This window comes from Triturus cristatus, chromosome 10 (genome assembly GCF_964204655.1).
Source record: "Triturus cristatus chromosome 10, aTriCri1.1, whole genome shotgun sequence".
NCBI lineage: Eukaryota > Metazoa > Chordata > Amphibia > Caudata > Salamandridae > Triturus > Triturus cristatus.
In genome coordinates, this window is record NC_140593.1 from 150,871,740 (window position 1) to 150,894,561 (window position 22,822).

General features: G+C 48.8%; 1 protein-coding gene across 1 annotated transcript in view; it reads left to right on the forward strand.

The window, feature by feature from the left end:
* LOC146789065 (uncharacterized) overlaps nucleotides 1–22,451 on the forward strand; it is a 38,726-nt gene extending 16,275 nt beyond the window's left edge. The window contains exons 2-6 of the mRNA XM_085629970.1: nucleotides 7,279–7,473; nucleotides 8,488–8,650; nucleotides 19,558–19,723; nucleotides 20,252–20,346; nucleotides 21,726–22,451. Coding sequence (XP_085486096.1) covers nucleotides 7,279–7,473; nucleotides 8,488–8,650; nucleotides 19,558–19,723; nucleotides 20,252–20,346; nucleotides 21,726–21,811 — 705 coding nt within the window. The 3' untranslated portion in view covers nucleotides 21,812–22,451. The remainder of the gene's footprint in view (nucleotides 1–7,278; nucleotides 7,474–8,487; nucleotides 8,651–19,557; nucleotides 19,724–20,251; nucleotides 20,347–21,725) is intronic.
* The last annotated feature ends 371 nt before the right edge of the window (nucleotides 22,452–22,822 follow it).

Consider the following 22,822-nt stretch of genomic DNA (forward strand, 5'->3'; position numbering starts at 1 on the left):
AGCCAGTTCTTGTAGGATGTTTTTGAGGAGTCTTTCCAGTTAGTCAGCACCAGTTTGATCGCTGCTGTCAGGAGCAGGTCCAGAAGTTCTCTCTCTCCCTCTGTGGGGAGGTCTGTTCGAATGAACGCTGTGATGAGTGAGGCAAAGTTCCTTGTAATCTTGCACTTAAAAACATTGTCTATAAAGTCCATCACCTTATCCCAGAAGATCTTGAGCCTTGGGCATTGGAAGACCAGGTGTTCCAGATCCCCCCTCCCCATGTTGCAATTCCAGCATATTAGGTTATCTCTGAGCCCTAGTGTGTGTAGCCGGGCTGGGGTCCAGAAAGTTTTGTATAGCAGCCATAGTTTGGTTTGGGCGAGAACTAGGGTGATTTTATTTTGTGTGGCCGACGCCCATATCCTTTCCCACTCCTGTTCTTTTAGCGGGGGTTGTATGTGTGTGTCCCAGTATCCCTTTGTTTTATTGTTCAGTTTGGACTTGAGAGGTCGTAGTGTTTTGTATATTTTCGATGCTTGGTGGCCTAGTTTGTTTATGTTCGTTACATATTGGAAGATCGAGGGTGTGGTGTCTATTATTTTTTATTTTGTTATGGCTGTCTTTATCTTTAAGAACCTGTACAAATCTAGGTCTTCTAGATGATGGGTTGTCTTAAATTCAGAGAATGTGATTGGTGTTGCTCCCTTTTCTAGTTGATGCGGGTGCGAGATGCCTTTCTCTATCCATGCGTCGAATCTAAGGGTTTTCCCTCGGTATTTGAGGTTGTTATTCCCCCAAATTGCTTCTGATTTCCAGCCGTTGATACTGACCTCCATTTTTTTTGTCAAGTTTTAAAAGTGCTATTTTGGTATTTCTCAGTATAGGGTTGTTCGCGTGTGGGTATGCGTTTGTTGTTAGTAGGGCTAGTGGGTTCAGGTTGTTCAGAATGACCTTTTCTACTTGAAACCACACCGGTGTGTATTCCGGTGTTTGGTCTACCCACTGTGTGCCCTGTTTGCCAATGAAATCGAGTTGGAAGAGCTTGAAATCCGCTAGGTTCACCCCTCCTTGTGTTTTTGGTAGTCTTCGTTTTTTGATGCTTATCCTCGCTTTCTTATCTCTCCACAGAAATTTGGTGCACAATTTATCCACCTTTTGGTGGAAGTCATCTGTTAGGAAGATGGGGATCATCCCCCATAGGTAATTTACCAGGGGTGTGATCATCATTTTTAGTGTTTCGATTCGTCCCCACCACATCATAAATTTTGGTGACCAGTCCTCTAGTTGTTTCTTTATCAGTAGAAGTTTCTCATTGTGTCGTATTGTGGTTAGTAGGTCGCTACCAAATAGTATACCTAAGTATTTGATATGGTTTGTCTGCCAGGTCAGCCCTGAGTCTCCCAGGACTACTCTGGAACAGAAGATATTCAGTGGCTTGCACTCAGATTTGTCATTATTAATTTTGTACCCTGAGTGTTCTTAGTATTCTTTTATCTCTTTTATTGATGCTTGGGGTTGCTCTGTCATTATCAGAATATCATCTGCGTAGGCTGCCAATTTTATGTTCATTCCTTTAAAGTTTATCCCCTTTATGCTTCCATTTAATTTTATGTCCCTAATTAGAGGTTCAAGAGCCAGGAGGAAGAGTGATGGTGAGAGTGGGCACCCTTGTCTGGCCCCTTGTTGTAGCGTGAACGTGTCAGAAAGCGAACCGTTTATCGTGATGCGGGCCATGGGGGTCTGGTATAGGGCCATTGTCATTCTGACGAAGTCGTCTCATAAGTTGAAACTGTACATGCATTGTTCTAGGAAAGCCCACGACACCTTATCGAAGGCCTTCTCTGCATCCAATACTATGGCCACTGCCGGTGTCTGGCTCTCTGAGACTTGTTCTAGTACATGACAGAATAGCCGTGTGTTGTCGCTCGCCATTCGGTTCCGCATGAAGCCGACTTGGGTGTTACTTACTATTTTTGGTAGGATCTTGTTCAGTCTGGCTGCCAGGATTTTGGCATATATTTTGCAGTCGGCATTGATAAGTGAAATGGGCCTATAGTTCCCCGGATGTTGGTGGTCTTTACCTTCTTTCGGTATGACTATTATTGTCGCCTCTGTCATAGACAGTGGGACAACCCCGGACGATGCTGTTTGGTTAAAAACGTTTTTCAAGGTTGGGGTTAGTTGGGGTAGGAAGGCTTTGTAGAAGTCGGCTGTGAAGCCATCTGGGCCTGGGGCCTTGTTTTTTTTTTTTAGTGATTTAACTGCCAGTTCTATTTCTGTGTGGTTGATTTCTTGTCCTAGTTTCGCAGTGTCAGCTTGATCTAGTTTTGGGAGTTTCAGCCTTTCTAGGAATTTTTTGCACATCTCCTTGTCGAGTGTCTTTTGACTCCTATAGAGGTCTGCATAGAAGTCTTTGAATGTCTTGAGTATTTCCTTGTGTCTTGTGTATGTTTTGTTATGTCGGTCTGTGATTGATGAGATCGCTACCTGGTTACGCTTGTGTTTCAGGTATGATGCCAACAGTTTCCCTGCTCTATTAGACTCGCAGAGGTTGAGAGCCTTGCATTTGTCGAACCACAGTCCCGCTCTCTCGCTTATGATTTTGTTATATGCGTATTTCTGTTGTGTTAGGGTATAGAGTGTTGTGTTGTCTTGATTGTTTATATGCTTGAGTTCAAACTTTTTTATATCGTTCTCTAGCTGTGTCAGCTGTAGGTTCGCTTTCTTTATTCTTGCCTTAATGCTGATTAGTTTCCCTCTATTGGTTGCCTTTAGTGCCTCCCATAGGGTATTAATGCTCACCTCTCTATTGTCATTGTAGGTTATACAGTCCTCATTGGCTTCCTCAATTTCCTTTTTGTTGCCAGGGTCTCTGATGGTGTCATTCCTAAAGCGCCATCTTTTAGGGATTGCTTTGTTGTGTGTGCCACTTAGTTTTAGACTAATGGCTGAATGATAGCCTTGGTTCGATAGTAGACTCTTCAATCATATGTGTGTGGCTCCCTGAGATTAGGATGTAATCTATCCTCGTGTATGACTTGTGAGGGTTTGAGTAAAAGGTGTAATCTCTTTCGACTGGGTGTTGTAACCTCCAAGCGTCTTTGAGATTGAATTTAGAGCATATATTTTGTAGTGCTGCATGGGAGTTGGTGGGGTAGTATTTGCACGGGGATTGCCGGTCTATTAGAGGGTCTAGCGGTAAGTTGAAGTCCCCTGCAACGACAATGATTTCGTCTTGTGGCAAATTGTCTAGGGAGTCGGACACCTCTGTCCAGAAGGTGTGATCATCTATGTTGGGGCTGTATATGTTCACTATGTGCAGTCTATCTTCCCCTCTGGAGAGGCTTGTTACAAGCAGTCTGCCCTCTTTGTCTTGTGTGTGTGAGTCTATTGTTAGCCTCAACCCCCTGTATACTAGGGTCAGCACCCCCCTCCTCTTTTTATCTGCAGGTGAGCTTGCACTCTGCGCTATCCATTTGGCTCTGATTAGTTTGGTGTCTTCCTCATCTAGTTTTCTTTCCTGTAGCAGGACTATAACACTCTTGGTCTTTGTTAGGTAGTTTAGTATTTTCTTGTGTTTAATGGGGTGGTTTAGGCCCTTAACATTGAGTGATGTTATTTTAAGATCTGTAGTTAGTGTGAGATTTTTGCTACCAGCCATTTGTATTTCTAAGGCATGGTCATTCTGTATACTCAAGCCTCAAGGCTCCCCGGGGATGCTCGTATCTCTGGTTCTGGTTTTCCTTTCTAGATCTGTTCGGACTAGTACGTTGGCATTCATTCGAGTATGTAAAGTTTGAAAAAAGGAAAGAATGAAAAAGGAAAAGAGTGAGTACCTGAGATGTACTAACTTTGACCCCCCCTCTGTAACCCCCCCTCCCTCCCCCCTTCTTCATTAGGATACGGAAGGTGCGACGGCAGGATCGCCTTTTCGCCTCCCGGAGCTTATTGTCTCATCGCTTCCCGTTGCTGTACTCCTTTTGTTTGTGGACTTCATTGTCTTTCATGTATTTAGTGTTATCAAGGTCTCTAAACAGAGGAACAGATCCTTGTAGGTCCAGAGATTCCCCAGTTTTACCTTTTCTGTTTCCTTTTTCTTTCCTGGTACCTTGTCCTTGTTCCCCCGGGTCTTTTCCTGAGGTCGTGAGGTAGCAGTTAGTGATTCTTTGAGGTAGTTGTGTTGATGCAGCAGTTGGTGGTTATCTGAGGTAGTAGTGTTGTGCATATTCCTTGTTTCCTTATTTCTTCGCTTTTTCCATTATTTAAAAAAATTTTTTTTACCCAGTATCTCCTTCATTATTGTATTCTGGCGATGGGCCTCCTTTTGCTGTACCATGTAGCGCGGTGTCCATGGGTTGTGACATTGGGCCCTCTAGGTATTTGTGCAATTCTCGAGGGTCCGTGAAGAAGTGATTTTTCCCTTTGTCTATTATTTTGAATTTTTTGGGGGCGACAAACGAAAATTGTATGTTCCTGTGTTTGAGTTTCTGGCGCAGAGCGAGGAATCCTTTCCTTGTGTCCACAGTGGGCTTTGAGTAATCTTGAGTTAGAATGATTTTGTGGCCCTTCCAGTTGATCTGGTGGTTCTTCCTAGTGTAGTTAAAAATCTCCTCTGCGTGTTGTGACCTCAAGGGTTTGCATATGATGGGTCTTGCAAATTGGGAGGTCGGTACTTTGGCAGCCGGTACTCTGAATGCGAGTGGTTTTCTCAGCTTTTTTTTCTCGCTTTTTTCTCTGTTGGGTTTCTTTTTTTTTTTCTCCTCTTTACCCCTTGTCTTATCCTCTCCTTTTTTTGCGCTGTTTATTTCTTTGTGTGTGTTATTATGCGTTATTATGCTCTTGTGAGTCTTACGAGCGCTGCCCCCTTCGCCTCCTTGTGCTCCTCTTTTCGGTTTATTGTTTGTTAGTATTGGTGTCGTTGGTTGCGTTGGGTTGTTATCCTCACCCCCGCTTTCGTTTGTCCTTAGTGCCCCCAGTGTTTGTGGTAAGTTCGGACTTTTCTCCTCTGTCCCTTCTTACTTTTTAGCACTCTGCCTCAGCTTCGCTTTCATTTTCTCCTCCGCTCCGCACGCCATTTTGTCCCTTCTTTCCCTCGACTCGCGCTTCGTCTGCTCACCCGTTGTCCCCTTCCTCTTTTTCCGCTGTACGTGGTTCTGCCACCTGTCTTGTTGCTTAGTCGGTGTCCTTAGAGAGAAGGGATATCGCGTTAGGCGCGATCCTTGTGTGCGGGGTGGGGCTTTTCAGATCAGCACTGTTTCCACCGCGTGCTGTTTTTTCTACCAAGCGCTTGCCTCCCCCGCTTGCCCCCGCTCACCTCTGGCAGCAGAGCGCAGCCTTGCCTCTATCTTGTAGTTGTTCCGGCAGGCTTTTGCACCTTGCTCCTTCATCGTTGAGTTGCTGGGGGGACAGTTTCAGTTTCTTCCGTTGTTTCTTGAGGGCACCATCTTGGTTGTCTCAGCCTACCGTACGGAGGTTCCGCATTCTTACTTTTTCTAGTACTTCTGAGCGTTTATGACTCTCCGCGGTGATACCAATCTTCGGCGTGAGTGTTCCGACGCCCCAGGATGTGTCCTTTTTAGGTCTCGCCTGAGCCAGCGCTTTAGCGCTGCTCTCGCGAGAGCTTTTGTAAAAGGGGGATCTGGAAGTGCAAAATAGTGCTTTTCAGGCCTCCAAATACAGTGCATGTGCGCCGGGCGCGCGCACCATTTGGCAGCCTGAAAGGACTAGTTTGCACTTTCAAATCCCCCGTTTACAAAAGCTCATTTCGCGGCCGCTTTGATGTTCTCAGTGAGCCGCTCGGCCACTGAGAACATCAAAGCCGCCTCGAAAGTGCTCACCATTTGCCACCCCCTCCCTTATCCCACTTCCTGCTTGTTTCACAATGGCGACAGCTTATTACAAGTGGAGGTTGGGGACAGAAAACACCTTGCCACCCCCTCTCTTTTACAAGTTTTACAGAAAACACCTCCCCCCCGCGCACCGCTCTCTTCCGAATTTTCATCTAAAGCAACTGGTAAATAAATGGGGGCACCCTTTATTCCACTGACTACCTACATATGACCGCTTGTCCTGCTTTAAAAAGCTCAAATCCCTCCAATTACCTGATCCGCAACTTGTAGTCACCTGTGACGCCCCTTGTCCCCTAGGCGAACCGCATAGCAGCATCACAGCACGCCGCAGGCAGTAACAAGCAGCCAGCCTTTCGTTGCCACCACCACCCAAGTAGATGCACAGGGATGTAAGACCTTACAAGTGAGCAACATTCAGAGAGGTCCTTTACCAGACGCATGAAACCAGGGTGGAACCCTACACATGTTCCCGCTGACTATAACGAACTCACACCAGCGAGGCAATACTTTACCTGTTAGAACCCTAATCTGTGATTTTAAACACACAGAATTCACACGCATACGAACCACAGAACTTCGAGCACTTCGTTTCCCAGTCTGAATTTGTATATTGCACGTTTTTAGGAAATTATTTGCACTGCAGCCCTGCATTCTGTGGCCCCCACCCATCCGAAAGTACAAAAATATTCCACACACATATATCATGTAAAAGTGCACATTCCTGCAGCCTCGATGCAGGTCTGCAGTCTTTCACATAGTTTCACAGCCCAGCGAAGCGCCGCCCACGCCCCGCCCCCAAATACTGTAGGATTTTGAAAACTTCGACGGAGAGCAGGGGGAGAAGGGGGCTGTGTAGTTGGGATCTTGTAAGGAATTAGTGCCGCCTTGTTCCTCAATTTGCTGCCCGTATGACCCCCAGACTTTCTGGCGTCAGGAACTATCTTGTGACCAAGGAAAATGGGGGGTGGCGGAAATTAATTGCACTTTTCAGGCTGCGGTTTCAATGGACACAAGCATTTGCAATGCAATAGGTCTCGCATTTATACGAGTTTAAGCTATTGGCATTGTAAATGACAATGCTTTTTATTTAAGTTTGGTTTTTTAAAAACTTAAATAAAAGGCACTGTCATTTACAATGCCAATAGCTCAAACTCGTATAAATGCGAGACCTATTGCATTGCAAATGCTTGTTTCTTGTGCGGCTCGCTATTATGGGAGTATTCTCCCTTCGCTTGCTCCGTTACGGCACATCGGCAGGATCAGGCAGCCATTAGCTCTGCCGTCCAAGCCACGCCCCCTACGATTACTATTTTTAAATTAACACTCTGTTCCGATATGTCTCTCAAATATTAGTCCATCTCAGTCCTCTAACTCTGGGTTGTGCATGTGCTGGTCGAGGGCAGCTCTAGGTGGCGCTGTCTTACCCCTTGTCTGCTTTTTGTCCTTTTAGGAAACGAAGCCAAAGGAGAAACTTGAGGCGTCCGACTCCTTCGTGTGTCCCGATTCCTATTGCACCAGCAGTCTAAGGACCATCGCCGCCCTGCTACACCAGGGTGGGGTATGCGTGGTCTCCACAGACACTGTCTACGCCCTGGCTGCCTCCTGCAAACACCCCGAGGCCATCCAGAAGATTTACACCATCAAGGTGAGCACCGGGGAGCAAACTTCCTGCGGAATTTACCCGAGGCTGAGACAGATGCTCTGTCATTCAAGAATAAGGGATACCTTTTACTAGAATAGCTAGAAATCACCCTGTGGACGGAGATATTGTCATGGAAATTTCAGGGTAAAACCATTCTTCAGGGGTGTGATTACCATGGTGATACCAGCCTGGAGTATGTATAGTTGGAACTATTGACCACTGGTGTAACGAAAAGTGAGAGGGCCTCCCTCCATGGAACGGGCTTAATCTGGAGCTCTCCGGCCAGAGTGCACTGCCGAGGGGGCCCCTTGGAGCTTGGGGCCCCCGCATCACAGAGGATGCGGGGGGCCTGTGTTACGCCCCTGCTATTGACATGGATATTACAGGGTAAAACCATTCTGCAGGGGTGTGATTACCATAGTGATACCAGCCTGGAGTATGTATAGATGGAGATATTGTCATGGACACGTCAGGGTAAAACCATTCTGCAGGTGCGGGATTACCATAGTAATATCTGCCTAGAAAGTTCCAGCGTCAAAACTTAGATTATTATTGGAAGCAGCCAGGTTACATGTTATCAGATCATACTGTGCAGAGAGCACGAGGAACGAGGGAGTTGAGGGCTCCAGCCCACACATAGCCTCAGGAGAGAATCCTGCTTCAGGGCCAGATGTGCCCAATTAGAATCTATCACATGCACAAGAATAATACTAATGTCCCAGAGCACACAGTGAGTCTGCGTTCTCAGACTCACTAACCTTCTCTGCAGGTGCCATTGCACTGAATTCTGTGGCCAGTGTCTGTCTGCTGCAGGTCATTAGAAGGTCCTACGGGCTTTTAAGTTGTGCAATCTGTCGGCTAGTACTAGAGACATTTAGTTTATGTTCAGGGGTGGTTTGACTGGGTCTAAGCTCATTTTTAGGTAGCACGTGACCCGGCACATAATGTCTGAAGGTCCTGCCCTCTCCCTTCTCTCTTTAAACCATTCATTTCTTCCCTCTATTCCATCCGCTGCAGGACCGACCCCTGGAGAAGCCTATCTGTATCTGCATTTCCCACCTGGACCAGCTGCGGGCCGTGAGACCCCCGTTTAGCCCCCTGCTTTGGGACTTCATGGGGAGCGTCTACCCTGGGGGTATCAGCTGCATTGTCCAGAAGGGGGAGTGGCTGAAGAGGATGGGTGAGTGAGACCTCTTCTGCATGGTCTGTTTCCTTCTTCAAAGAGGGGTGAGCTGGGGAGGATAGAGGGGTGAGGGCTACAATTGCCAGAAGTTGTGCCTGGGGAAATTCTGGGGTGTGCTCACGTCATGTATGTGCTGCTTGTCTAGATCATGCTCCATTCACCCTCCCCCATGTGTGCCGACCCCATCTCATGCAGATATTACCTATAGAGCCTGGACACCCCAAGTAGTCCCCCGCCCCAACCCCCTTACTCCCACAATTAAAATTGCCAGAACATGAGTGTGGGTAGAAAATGGCCATGTTTAATAACCAACACATATTCATAAACATGACAAAATATTTTTTTTAATTCATTTCATAAATTGAAACTTTACATTTTTAATATTCACAGGTGTTACCTTTGATCATAACCACCGGTTATGAATTATCTACTTACTCCAGCACCACGGGGCCCTCTGGCTTGCCCCTCTTAACTGAGAACCACGCAAGGCGCAACCCACCTGCGTCCTTGAGCGGTGAGCCCCTAGCCCTCGGTCCTTGTCCGTCCTTTCCGGGACCCACCCCTCTACCACCAGGCTGCCAAGGAGGCGCTCGTGACCTGGCGCCCTTGCCTCCCCCGCCGGTGTCCCCATTCTCTCTGCGAGGAGCTTACAGTCTCTCCCCTCAGTGCTGGCCTCGGGAGTATGTTAGCAGGCCTCCCGTTACCCTGGAAATCAATGTTGTGTGGTCTCTTTTCCGCCAAGACCTGCCCCTCTCCTGCTCCAAAACCTCCAAACCAAGTGACGGGTGGGTGGGAGATAAAACGACGTCCGTGGTCCCAAGGATACAGGTGCAAGAGAGGGCGCCCAGGTGAGCCCAGGGGCTAAATAGCCCCCACCTCGGCACCACCCCTTCCGGGCCAGGCCCCGACCGGACATACGTCACGGCCTGACCCGGAAGCACTTCCTCCGGCCAGTAGCCCACCGGGCTACTGGCGCGGACCATAGGGGGTGGTGTGGCATAGGGCCTGGGGTGCCGGGCCCTAAAGACGCGCTCACGAGGCTCGCGCTTTTCATAGAGCCCGGACCCCCCAAGTAGTCCCCCGCCCCAGCCCCATACTCCCACAATCAAAATTGCCAGAACATGAGTGTGGGAAGAAAATGGCCATGTTTAATAACTAACACATATTCATAAAGATGACAAAATATTTTTTTAAATGTATTTCATGAATTCACACTTTACATTTTTAATATTTACAGGTGTTACCTTTGATCATAACCACCGGTTATGAATTATCTACTTACTCCAGCACTAAGGGGCCCTCTGGCTTGCCCCTCTTAACTGAGAACCACGCAAGGCGCAACCCACCTGCGTCCTTGAGCGGTGAGCCCCTAGCCCTCAGTCCTTGTGCGTCCTTTCCGGGACCCACTCCTCTAGCACCAGGCTGCCAAGGAGGCGCTCGTGACCTGGCGCCCTTGCCTCCCCTGCCGGTGTCCCCATTCTCTCTGCGAGGAGCTTACAGTCTCTCCCCTCAGTGCTGGCCTCGGGAGTATGTAAGCAGGCCTCCCGTTACCCTGGAAATCAATGTTGTGTGGTCTCTTTTCAGCCAAGACCTGCCCCTATCCTGCCCCAAAACCTCCAAACCAAGTGACGGGTGGGTGGGAGATAAAACGACGTCCGTGGTCCCCAGGATACAGGTGCAAGAGAGGGCGTCCAGGTGAGCCCAGGGGCTATATAGCCCCCACCTTGGCACCACCCCTTCCGGGCCGAGCCCCTACCGGACATACGTCACGGCCTGATCCGGAAGCACTTCCTCCGGCCAGTAGCCCACCGGGCTACTGGCGCGGACCATAGGGGGTGGTGTGGCATAGGGCCTGGGGGGCCGGGCTCTAAAGACGCGCTCACGAGGCTCGCGCTTTTCATAGAGCCCGGACCCCCCAAGTAGTCCCCCGCCCCAACCCCCATACTCCCACAATAAAAATTGCCAGAACATGAGTGTGGGTAGAAAATGGCCATGTTTAATAACTAACACATATTCATAAACATGACAAAATATTTTTTTTAATTCATTTCATAAATTCATACTTTACATTTTTAATATTTACAGGTGTTACCTTTGATCATAACCACCGGTTATGAATTATCTACTTACTCCAGCACCAAGGGGCCCTCTGGCTTGCCCCTCTTAACTGAGAACCCCGCAAGGCACAACCCACCTGCGTCCTTGAGCGGTGAGCCCCTAGCCCTCGGTCCTTGTCCGTCCTTTCCGGGGCCCAGCCCTCTACCGCCAGGCTGCCAAGGAGGCACTCGTGACCTGGCGCCCTTGCCTTCCCAGCCGGTGTACCCATTCTCTCTGCGAGGAGCTTACCGTCTCTCCCCTCAGTGCTGGCCTCGGGAGTATGTAAGCAGGCCTCACGTTACCCTGGAAATCAATGTTGTGTGGTCTCTTTTCCACCACTAGGGTGACCAGGGCCCACAGGTCCTTCACCCTCACCACCTGCAAACAAGCTCTCGACAAAAGACCAAATCCCTTTTATCCATGCATCCATGCCAAAGTCCGACAAATGTACGCCGTCTTGATGAAACATTATGTCCCCTACGATCAGTCTATGTGGGATGTGACACAAGCGGCCCGAACCTGGGCACAACCTGGTCAATTCCCCATTGAGGCGCCTCACCGACACATTCAGGGCGCGAGATCGGACTCCGGTGGCCCATGTCCGGCGAGGCATCATGCAGGACCATGCAATTTGTGTGTGATGGAATGTCCTCCCTATCCAGGCGAACTCAGTCAGTATGGCTTCCTTGACCACCAAACGTCTCAACTCCACCATGTCGTTGCCGCCCAGGTGAAGGATTACCAAATCCGGGGACTGATGTCCCTCGCGTGCCCACGACTCCTCAATCAACTGCCGCAGCTGGTGGATTCGTAGGCCGCCAACGCCCCGCCATAAGAACGCTGCCCTCTTCAGACCCGGTGGTTTTGACACTCGCTTCTGACGTAGATGGACAGTGGCACGCCGCACGAACGAGTGTCCCAACACCCATACCACCTTCGAAGACATACTAGTAACAGGATAGAAATAGAAAAGTCAGCATAGACAAATCGGGTGCCTTACAGTACCTCCGGCCTGCACATAGCGTTTGAAACACGCTGATGACCAGCGCCCCACCTTCTTGACTGTCTCAGTTGGTAAGCCGGCGCCTGCTGCTAGTGTCGCCGCCCCAATCCTAAATGAATGTGAAGAATAGCCCTTAGAATCCAGCCCCAGACAACCCAGCGCCCGCCCAAATACGGCCCTGAATTGAAACCGTGACACGCAGTCACCCTGTTCATGTATGAACAGGGCCTGCCCCACCCCTGATGGACGAATTTCCAAGTATGTCTTCATCCTAGCAACCGGGCAGATATCATCCCCAGGAGCCTGGCACAACCGAATTGTGACCCCCCTTACCCAATGGGTCCGTCTTGGATTTCCTCAGAACCACTACCAGGCACTTTTGAAACAACTCTGTGTCTTGCCACTGTAATCCCCCAGAGTTATCCGCTTTGGAAGATCCCACCAGTTCCCCCAATCGAAAAGCCCCATAAAAGGCCAGGGAAAAAACCGCCCCGAATAGGATAACTCTCATAATGGGAAGAGCATACCATCTGTAGAACCCCCAGAATATCACCCAGGGTTTTGACATCTAACGGTCTCCTACTATCTTTCCCGACCCTTTCCAGCCTAGCCCAACCTGACAGTGCTTTCCTTACTACAAAGGCTGCGCCGGGTCTCGCTCGCCCGCTAATTTAGCGAAGAAGCCAATCGCCGCCACATGCGCTCTAGCATAAGATGCTGGCCTTCCTTGATTCTTCAGAGCTAATAGAAATTCGCAAAGCACCCCTGGGGAAAAAAGGGCCAACTGGCCCGCGCGTTTAGCAAATATCCTGTAAGCCTTGAACTGTTGCTGGTACGTCCTTCTAGTACGTTCGCTCAAAGAAGCTCCCACCAGCCCTGCTAGGGCGGGGCTCCAATCCTCCACAGAGATGTCGGGAACCCAGTCATCTGCTCTTCTGCCTGAGGGTGATACTTCCGGAAATCCTGCAACTTGGAGCGAGACAAAGTGTCAGCAGCCTTTTTCTCCACCCCAGGGATATGAGCTGCTTTGAAAAGCGGATTGAGCTTCAAGCAAGCTAGCACCAGATGTTTCAATAGCCTCAAAACGTGTTTACAAGTAGCTCCCTGCCTATTGATTGCCTTGACCACAGCCATGTTGTCTGACCAAAAGATTACAGATTTGCCCAGATGTCCACTGCCACTATTATGGGAAACAATTCCAAAAAGGCTGTATTCCTGGTCAAGCCGCTCTCATGCCAGGAAGCTGGCCAATCGCCCCAGCACCAGTGAGGCCCCAAGACCGCCCCAAAACCAATACTACCGGCTGAGTCAGTGAGCAAACCCAAGTCAGCGCTGGATACCGCGGGTTCTGGCCAAATTACCTCCCCATTGAAATCAGTCAGGAAACTGCGCCAGACCCTCAGGTCCTCCCTCACATCAACCTGCAATCGCATTCCCCCACTACAGAATCTATCTCAATCCCCAGAAAAGACATGCAAGTGGCCGGGCCCACCGTCTTCCCAAGAGCCAGTGGCATGCCCAGCTCCGCCATCATACCTACTAGCTTATTCAATGCCTGGCCACAAACTCCTGACGCTGGGGTGCCCATGATCATAAAGTCATCTAAGTAGTGTACTACATCCCTATGCCCTGTTCTGAAGACAAACAACCACTCCAGCATAGAACTGAACATCTCAATATACTTGCATGATACTGCGCAACCCATTGGCATACACCTGTTATAGTAAAATTGGTAATTCAGCTGGAAACCCAGCAAATGATAGTCATCGGGGTGAACTGGCAATAGCCGGAAAGCGGACTCAATGTCTGTTTTAGCCATGACGGCGCTGGGCCCCAGGCCACGCAGCCTCAGCAGTGCCACGTCAAAGGAAGCGTATGTCACAGAGTAAAGGGACGGGTCAATGGCATCGTTCACTGATGCCCCCCGCAGCGCTGACAAGTTGTGAATCATCCGGAACTGGCCTGGCTCCTTTTTAGGAACCATGCCCAGCGGTGAACACACATATCCAGGCAACGGAGGAGCAGAGAACGGGCCAGCTACCCGCCTGGGCACCCTCTCTTTATCGACCTTCTGACTAACCACTGCAGGGTGCATGCGTGCGGACAGTTGATTATTGCAGTACCCCACCGGGGGCTCACCTTGTGCCGGAATGCGGAAGCCCATGGAGAAACCTTCATACAATATGTTGGCTGCTTTCCTATTCGGGTACTGATTCAGCCAGAAAATTAGCTTCCCTAGATCAACTGGCGTGGGCAGCTCACTGTTGTGGGGGTTTAGACTCTCTTCCCTTTTCTTTGGACTTCTTGATACATTTAAACTCGGGATGGGAAGGGTGGCCGCAGTAGGCACACGCGTGTTTGAACTTACATGCCCTGGGGGGCCAGGTACATGTCTTCTGATTAAAAGCCCAACATGTTCCCTTTTTCTCCTCCGTGCCCCCCTGGGAAGTCCGAAAGGGCTGCTTCATGGGCGCTTTGTTATTGACGCTCTCTAACCACACATTTACCTCAGTTTGATCCCAGCCCATGTCTGGGTCATCTACCTTGGCCCATCTGAAGTCCCTATCATAATCTAGCCAAGCTACACCCCCATACATTGCTTGAGCTTTTAAAATCTTATTGGAATAGCAAATCAATGGAATAGCCAACTCTGGTTTCTTTTCCAGCATCACTATGGAAAAAACATTAAAACCGAACAACCAATTAGTGATTGACTCCTCCACCTTCGGTTTCCTCTCTCTGAAGGAACCGTCTTTCCCATCCTTCTCCTTAGGCTCCGCCTCCCTCCTCTTTGGTCTAATCAAGGACAATATGTCAATAAAATCCCCTTTCCAGATCTTCTCCCTTGTGTCCTGCGCAACGTGCGATGCCAATTTCCCCCGTTTAGATAACACTACATCATGACTACCACTTGGTTTTGACCTGCTGTCTACCTCCTTGGTTGCACACTCTCCTGCCTTACCTGCAGTGACCCCCGTTGTCACGCATAGAGCGGGGGCCGTTTGACCCACCTCCTGAGGGGGCGTGCTTGCATCCTTCTCCTGCGCTTTACCCAAAAGGGCCACCTGTTTGTTCAAGTCGCAGATCACATCTGGCGTGCCCATCGCTGGCGCCCATGGTGCTACTGTCGCGCCGTTGCTACTCGGGCTCCCTACTGGGGGTGCGCCCAGTTGCGCCAACAGTGTCGCCACCGTTGCCAGTAGGGCCGCTGTATTCGTGTGCCCCCCCTCTGCTGCTGTCCCCGTTTGTCCTGAGGCTGGGGGCACTATCACACCAGTCACTCCTACTGGGCTTGGGGCTACCACTGGCGCTACCTCTGGTACTGCGATTATTGGGGGAGCAGGTGTTGGTACCAAGGCCTTCAAAGCCCCTCTAATCTCCGGTAAGATTGTACTTACATTGTCCCGCCCTTCTACTGGTGGAACACTTCCTACCTGTGGGGGTACCTCTTGAGTAATTGGCGGGGCCACGCTGAGTAATGCAGGTACCCTGGGTACTGGGGTAGCCGGCACAGGGCTAGCAAGCCTTGGTGCGGGTGGCTCCATCGGTATAGGAAGCGCAGGTTCAGGCGGGTTGAGAACTGGCTTAGGGAGCCCACTAGACAGCGGGAGCACCGGCTGCTGAGGCATTACCGGAGGGTTAGGTATATCTTCTGATCCCCTGCCCCCCCTTCCCTTTTTTGGTCACCTTAGGCTTCTTCACTAAAGGTGAAAATGCTGCCTTGGGTGAGACTATGATTCTCTGGGGGTGGGCCCTTTCAGCCGGCTCAGTGATCTCCTCACTATCGGACACTGGGGCCTCCCCCCCTGTTCATCCTCACTCTCCTTCTCATCCCTGCCCAACTTTTCCAACACCAACTTCAAAAGTTGTGCTATCTCAGACTCGCCCCCTTTCCTCTTTTGATTGCGTTTAGGAGGCATTGTTATCCCTCCAATCGGGTGGCAAAACTACTGAAAAGACCCTACTACTGAGATGCTCTACGCTGGCTAGCTGCAACAATGCTCCCTAATCAATAAGAGCGTATGACACACTAACGCAATCAGCAGTCGACTACGCAAATGATGCTACCCCCCACAGTATGCCCTGCACACCGCAAATCAAACAATATTGCTGTAACAATGCTCCTTAATCAAACAAGAGCGTGTGGCCCACAATCAACAGTCGATTGAGAAACTGATGCCAAACAATCCCAGCTACCCCCCGCCGTATGCCCTGCACACCGCAAATCAAACGATATTGCTGCAACAATGCCCTTAATCAATAAGCCCATGTGTTGCTTTTTATTCTGCACGCGCCTGTTCAAATGTGGAGATGCGCGTACGTAAGGAAGGAGCGTTCGAATTTCCCGCCAAAATGCACCCAATACTGCCAGTGCTTCCCGCTCCGTAAGGCCAGAGAATCACCCCCGCAAAAGCCTGCCAAGGTTCTGATGAGCGCTGCCTGATGGCGATTACCCGCTCTTGCCCCCCCCGCCCTCGCACACAGCCTGGCTAGATTCAGCACACTAGCGTGTCCGGATCCCCCGAGGGAGGCGTCGCACCAAGTTACCAAGGGGACCGCAAACAGCCACCGGCACCCGGCGCGGGGAAAGGCAATTAGTTTACACAACGCTTCCCTCGCGCCAACCACCGGCAGCCACAAAGCGCTCCCCCACGTCCCAGACATCTCACCTCCAGATCCGGACACCAGCAAACTCAGTGCCGCCTGGACCTCACTCGCGCACTACTGCCAACCGCTTCCCGAACTCCAAGCCACAGAACGCGATGCCGCAATGCCGATAAACGAGGACGACGCTGCAAGTTAAAGACGGTTCAGCAGATAAAACGACGTCCGTGGTCCCCAGGATACAGGTGCAAGAGAGGGCGCCCAAGTGAGCCCAGGGGCTAAATAGCCCCCACCACGGCTCCACCCCTTCCGGGCCAGGCCCCGACCGGACATTCGTCACGGCCTGACCCAGTGGCGCGGCCATGGGGGAGGGTATGGCTTGGGGCCTGGGGGGCCGGGCCCTAAAGACGCTCTCACCGAGGCTCGCGCTTTTCATACCTATCACTCCATTCACCCCTCCCAAATGTCTATAGACTCCCAGCTCTTGTAGGTATTGTATGAATATATTACACTCCATTCATGCTCTAATGTCCACAGACCCCCTTCTCATGTACCCATTGCATGTACATATCAGGGTCCAGTCACACCTTTAATGTGTACAGACCCCATCTCATGCTGGTATTACATGCACATTCACCCCTAACGCGTACAGACCCCCCATCTCATGTACCCATTGCATGTACATATCAGGGTCCAGTCACCCCTTTAATGTGTACAGACCCCATCTCATGCTGGTATTACATGCACATTCACCCCTAACGCGTACAGACCCCCCCACCCACTTCTCATGTACACATTGTATGTACATATCAGGGTCCAGTCACCCCTTTAATGTGTACAGACCCTATCTCATGCAGGTATTACATGCACATGTACCCCCTGATGTCCACAGACCCCCATCTCATGTAGGTATTTCATGTACATTCACTATCCTGATGTCTACAGACTCCCATCTCATGTAGCTGTTGGTTGTTTAGACCACATGCATATCAGGGTCCCATTACCCCTATTCTGTGTACAGGCCCCAATCGCATGGAGATATTGCATATACATATCAGGGCCCACTCACCCCTTTAATGTGTACAGACCCCATCTCATGCTGGTATTGCATGCACATTCGCCCCATAAGCCCACGGACCCCCATCTCATGTACCCATTGCATGTACATATCAGGTTGCAGTCACGGCCCGTTCTGTGCACAGACCATATCTCATGTAGCTGTTGGTTGTTTAGACCACACTCCTTACACGGTTCCTATATAAGTATTTGCTTTAACTTCTTGTTTTCATTTAATATCTCAGGCTCTACAGTTCATCCGCTGGATCTGTGCAGCTCTATATAAACACAAATACATATATTGCATAGTGTCCTTTGTTTCAAGTAACCATCAATCCACATTTATGCAGCAATATATCAATTCTGAGACGTTTCCTGTTTTGTGTGTGTAGCTTCTTAGGTGCTGTTTTGCTTTGCACTCTGGTATTTGTCGTTCAGCATTTGTAATGAAAAACGAACTGCTAGAATCAGAACTCAGTCGAAAACATGATGGGACAGACTCCTTCTCTTCCATGAGACAACACAGGGGCTCCTGTCTGTTTGGACTGGAGTTCCACCTCTAAATCTAAATGTGGCCATGCCAGTGCCAGGCCAGCCAGGCACAGTGGTGTAACGAATAATGATGGCACCCCTTACAGAGTGTAAAGAGGCGCCCCTTAGTCTCCCATATCTCACAGATATGCATTGGCTATTGGATAAATGGGCACACCTGAAGCTTTTGGAGCCCCTGATGTGTTTGGGTCCGCCTGCGCTGCAGGGGCTCCGTGGGCCTGCTTTACACCCCTGGCCAGGCGGCCTTACGTCAGTGAATAGTACTGCAGGAGGCATGATGGAAGCCAGGCCCAAACCACCAATGGCAGAAACAACAGAGACTGTCCATGATTAGGGGCATGGCAGGGTATAGAAGAAGTCTCTTGGGGCTTAATAATAAACCCTTTTCTGTCGTAATAGTGACATTGAAAAAACAAGCATTGGCACCATCAATAGGTCTGACTTTAATGGGCTAATGCAAGCAAGCTGCATTTGTGATTTGACTTTTCTCCATTTATTACCACTTTAATGCTAGCCCTATTGGCTTTACTAGAGCATGTCTGCTTTCAACAGCTGGATTGTGCACCATTATATATTGTATATATATATATGTGTCTGAGAGTGTATGTATGTGTGTTTGTGTAAACAAATAAATATATGTGACTCTTGCACAGTTCCTGACTAAAACATTAAATAAACCCTGCAGCAACGACAAATCGAAACAAAGAAGCGTTGTATTTTGTATTCTCTGCATGTATGAGATACAGAATTTATTGTGTGATGAGTCAACATACTTTTCTGTTGTAAAATAGTCCTTAATGCAGGCAGAATGATATACTAAACAGCAATTAAATTAGGATGAGATGAGGGATAAATACTTCTCTGGTTGGAACCTATTGTAAAGAATTTGTTGCACTATGTCTTGCCGACAGCTGGGACTATTAAGACAGAACAAACCAATGTGTGCATGATTCTCACAGTTTGTAATACTTTCGTAGCGGCACAGTTTTTTTCATACTAAATGTAAAAATGTCTGTCCTCTGCACAACCAGTGAAATCATGTATCCAAGGACCTCAATTTAGTGTTGGTGTCCCGAAGCGAAACCATTCAAACATCAGCTCAAATTAAGCACTGCCATCTGCAGACATGCCTTCTCAAACGGGGCCACTGTGAGACACACAATATCGTCTCCCTTCACACGGTAACCCGGTGAGGAGCTGATATCACATGGTGACAGAGAAAACAAGCTGAAAACCACTTATACCGTGGATTTCCAGCTTGCCTAGGAGGCTTTGAACTGCCCGCAGCCATTAAGGAGTGTGCAAACACCACAGGATATCAACATTAGCCTCAAGCAAGCTTTCTTTTTAGAGGAGAGGGCTTGGGGGCAGGGCGGAGCCAGAAGCACCTCCTAGGCACGAGGCTCCGCCCCTCCAAGGCACTGACATCATGGTGAAAATGTTGCTTTAGTTGGCAGGTCTGCATCTGATGCAATCGCTATACAGCATCTCTGTTCATGAAGTACAGCAAATAAATACAGTCAACCACAAATGCTCAGTCACTCACACCTGACATGTTGCTGATTAATTTTGTTATTTTCTCCTCCTGGAGGAGTTGGACCAGCTTATGACATTGTGGCCACAAAAGACTCCATCATGATCCGAGTGCCGGACCACACTATCTCTGCCCACCTGACCGACATGACCGGCCCTCTGGCCATCACTTCTGCCAATCCCAGCGGCGAGTGTGATAGCACCCACCATGACATGGTCATCTCGTGAGTACACACTCAGAACAGGGGTTGAATTCAGGAAAAGGTTGTGAGTGGGCCTTCTGCGGAAGAGACGGTGCCTGGGGTTTGAGAGTTACTAGATGGCTGCTAGGAGCTGAGGGCAGAGACAAGGGTTGCTGAGGAGCGTGAGCTGAAGATTCTGAAAGGTGAAAGGAAAAGTGTAGGAGTGTTGATGGGTGATGTGCTACTTTGAAAGTTTTCCGTTTATATAAGGATTGGGCTGGCGTTGAGCCGTTACTTGGGTCTTCTGAATGGTGGGTGGTTTACTGGTTCTTCTGAAAGGTGAAGGGAGGGGTAACAGTGTTTGTGATATCACAGTCATATGTTAGGGCATTTGAGATGCTTGGTATAAGCCTATATGTGGGCGCATTAAACACAGGTGTGTTTGACCAGTTGAGCTTGAGGTCAGGTAGATGTTTGCCAGACTGCAGCTTCCCCTTAATCCCCAGCAACTGAGCCTTTGTCGATTATTACTTTAAATGAGTGATTTTGTATTTTCTCTCTGTGTTCCAGGCGTCTACGGCACAAACTGGAGGGGGTGCTGTGTGATGGGGACTCCTACGAGATGGTGGGCTCCACAGTGGTGAACTCTCTGAAGATAGACGAAGGTGGGTCTCAACCAATGCTTGTTTCTGTTTCATCTCTCCCTGCTATTCCCAAACTAGACTCAGGAGCATCCATGGATGTGAACAGAGGGCTCTGCTCCCCACAACCCCTCTCCACCCACCAAACACATCCCATGAGATTTGGGAAACACCAGTCCTGGTCCATTGTATTCCTTGTGTCCAAGGCAAACACACCTACAAAGCCCAGAATGAATGGACAGCTGAAATATGAAAGGGGCCAGCATGAATGCGTAGCTAAAAGATGCCCTTTATCTAGCCCCTGAGGAACACTCTAAGCGCTTGGTCTAAGTTTGCAGGGATGCCACCTGAGGATTCCTACCTGTGCTGAATCCTGACCCCCACTTTCAACGTAAAAAGCCTTTCTCTTTATCATTAGTCTGTATTATTGGTGTACTATGTTGTATAATTTGTTTCACAAAATTTCGCAAAAATTATATGAACGGTGTAAAATGTGGTTCGCCTTTAACTTGCATGAAAATGTCATGGTAGTACATACTGCACAATAAAAAGTCACATTAGATACTGGCAGAAGACTTAGCCAAAAATGTCTGTTATGGAGACATTTTATGCTCAAAGCCGTCTGCATTGAAGAAGAAATTATGCAAATTGAATAGCGCAAATTTGGCAAATTTAGGAATAGTGATTAAAAATTCACCCAGATTTAGTCAGCACATAGACCCAGATCCTCCCTCAGTAAGTCAATATCCCCCAAGGTGGGATCTTTTATTTTTCCCCAACTCATCGTTCTTTCTTAGGGACACTCCCACCCCGCCGAAGTTACCCAGTGCCTGAAGGTTCTTACTCTGGTCCCATCTGAAAATAGAGACCTCAGAATCACAGATTCTGACACGCAGATAAAATATTGGCCATAAACAAATATACACAAATGTAAATAGCATTCGACCTGTTAAAAGTTCCTAATTCCAGTGAGACTCACTTCCTAATTATAGGAATACAGAGTTAACTTACTATCCCATCCCCTGTCTGAATTTATTGGCCAAGTGCTTGATAGCGAGTTGACTGCAGGTCGACATTTTTGCAGGGGGATTGTTGTTTCTGGTAGATATTTTGGCAGTGAAAGTTTTCGAGTCTGTGTTTTAGCAGTTTGTTGTTTCCATGATATCCCACCCTGCCCCAGTCATTCAATGTCTCCTTGAGGGCGCAGACCCCACGCTTTCTCAAGTCAGTATATGCCATGTGAGAGGGCGGTTCCCTCCTGGACTCCATCACCCATTGGATGCTGAGGAGCCAATCCCTACTGTGCTCATTATGCTTGTCTCTTCCCTTCTCTCTGCTGCTCACAGACCTCAGAACTCTCTAAGCCCTCTCAATCTCATGCTGTTGTGCTTCTTCCTTTCCAGGGATCCTGAGCATCGTGAGGGAGGGCTGCGTCCCCACCACCCACATCATGCAGACGTTCGAGCGGGTGAAGAACGCGCAGGTGTGAGGCTACCACGTGCTATGACAAGTCTTGTTCTACTGACCACAGCAGCATCCGCACAAGACCTGAGCCAGCTGCCATTTGCACTTTATTAACCGGAAATAGAAGCATCACAATCTGAGGCCGGATATCCGCGTCGAGCCTGAGCTGAAGGGAAGACATTGCAAGAACAGACTTACAGATGGCAGTGGAGTCGGACATTCTTACAGACAGCTCACAATACTTTTTTTCAGAATGCTTTAGTTGGATTGATATGCAGATGTTTTCTACCCCTCATACTCCAACAGCTCATTGACCTGAAAGTCAGTGCTTGGTGATGTGTACAGCGACAGATCCTCGATTTCACGCCCCTAAGGATGCACAGGCACAAATCCAATGTATATATACTGTTGCATTCTGTTTACATTCTTTTCTTGAAAATTATATAGTACCCCCAGTCCTTAAAGGAATTTTAATTTACAGCTGATGCCGATGTTGATGAAAAATTCAATTTATTTTGGTACTCTGAGGATGTCTGGTCCCCTGTCAGACCTCTCACCAGGGTCGTGTGACAAAATACTGTCAGAGCCAGACATCCCATTTTGCTACAACCAGAACTATTGGCTTCACTGGATGGTGCCGGCCACCCAATTGTGAGGAGCTTCAAGAATCACTGATAGAAGATTTTTAGTTTTAGGGACCTACACATAGTATTTAACTTTTTTAATATATTGGAGTTTGTATTTATTGAAATAAAATAGCCCTTAAAAAGAAACTGTCTATTCTCTTTGTTGTTAGGGGGACACTTTACCATGAATCCTCCTGTGATGCAGCTGTGAAAGAAAGGTGTCATGTGTGTGTGAGCGTGTTTGTGCATTCATTGCGCAGAATTCAGTGGTATAAAACCCATATTTACCATTAAGTTTGGAAAATATTTCAGAGTTTTCATTGAAATATGGTTTTATCATCATAATCACAGCCCCAAAAAGCACTCTGCAGCAGAGCTTTACCATTGTCTGGGCTACTAGATTTAGACTC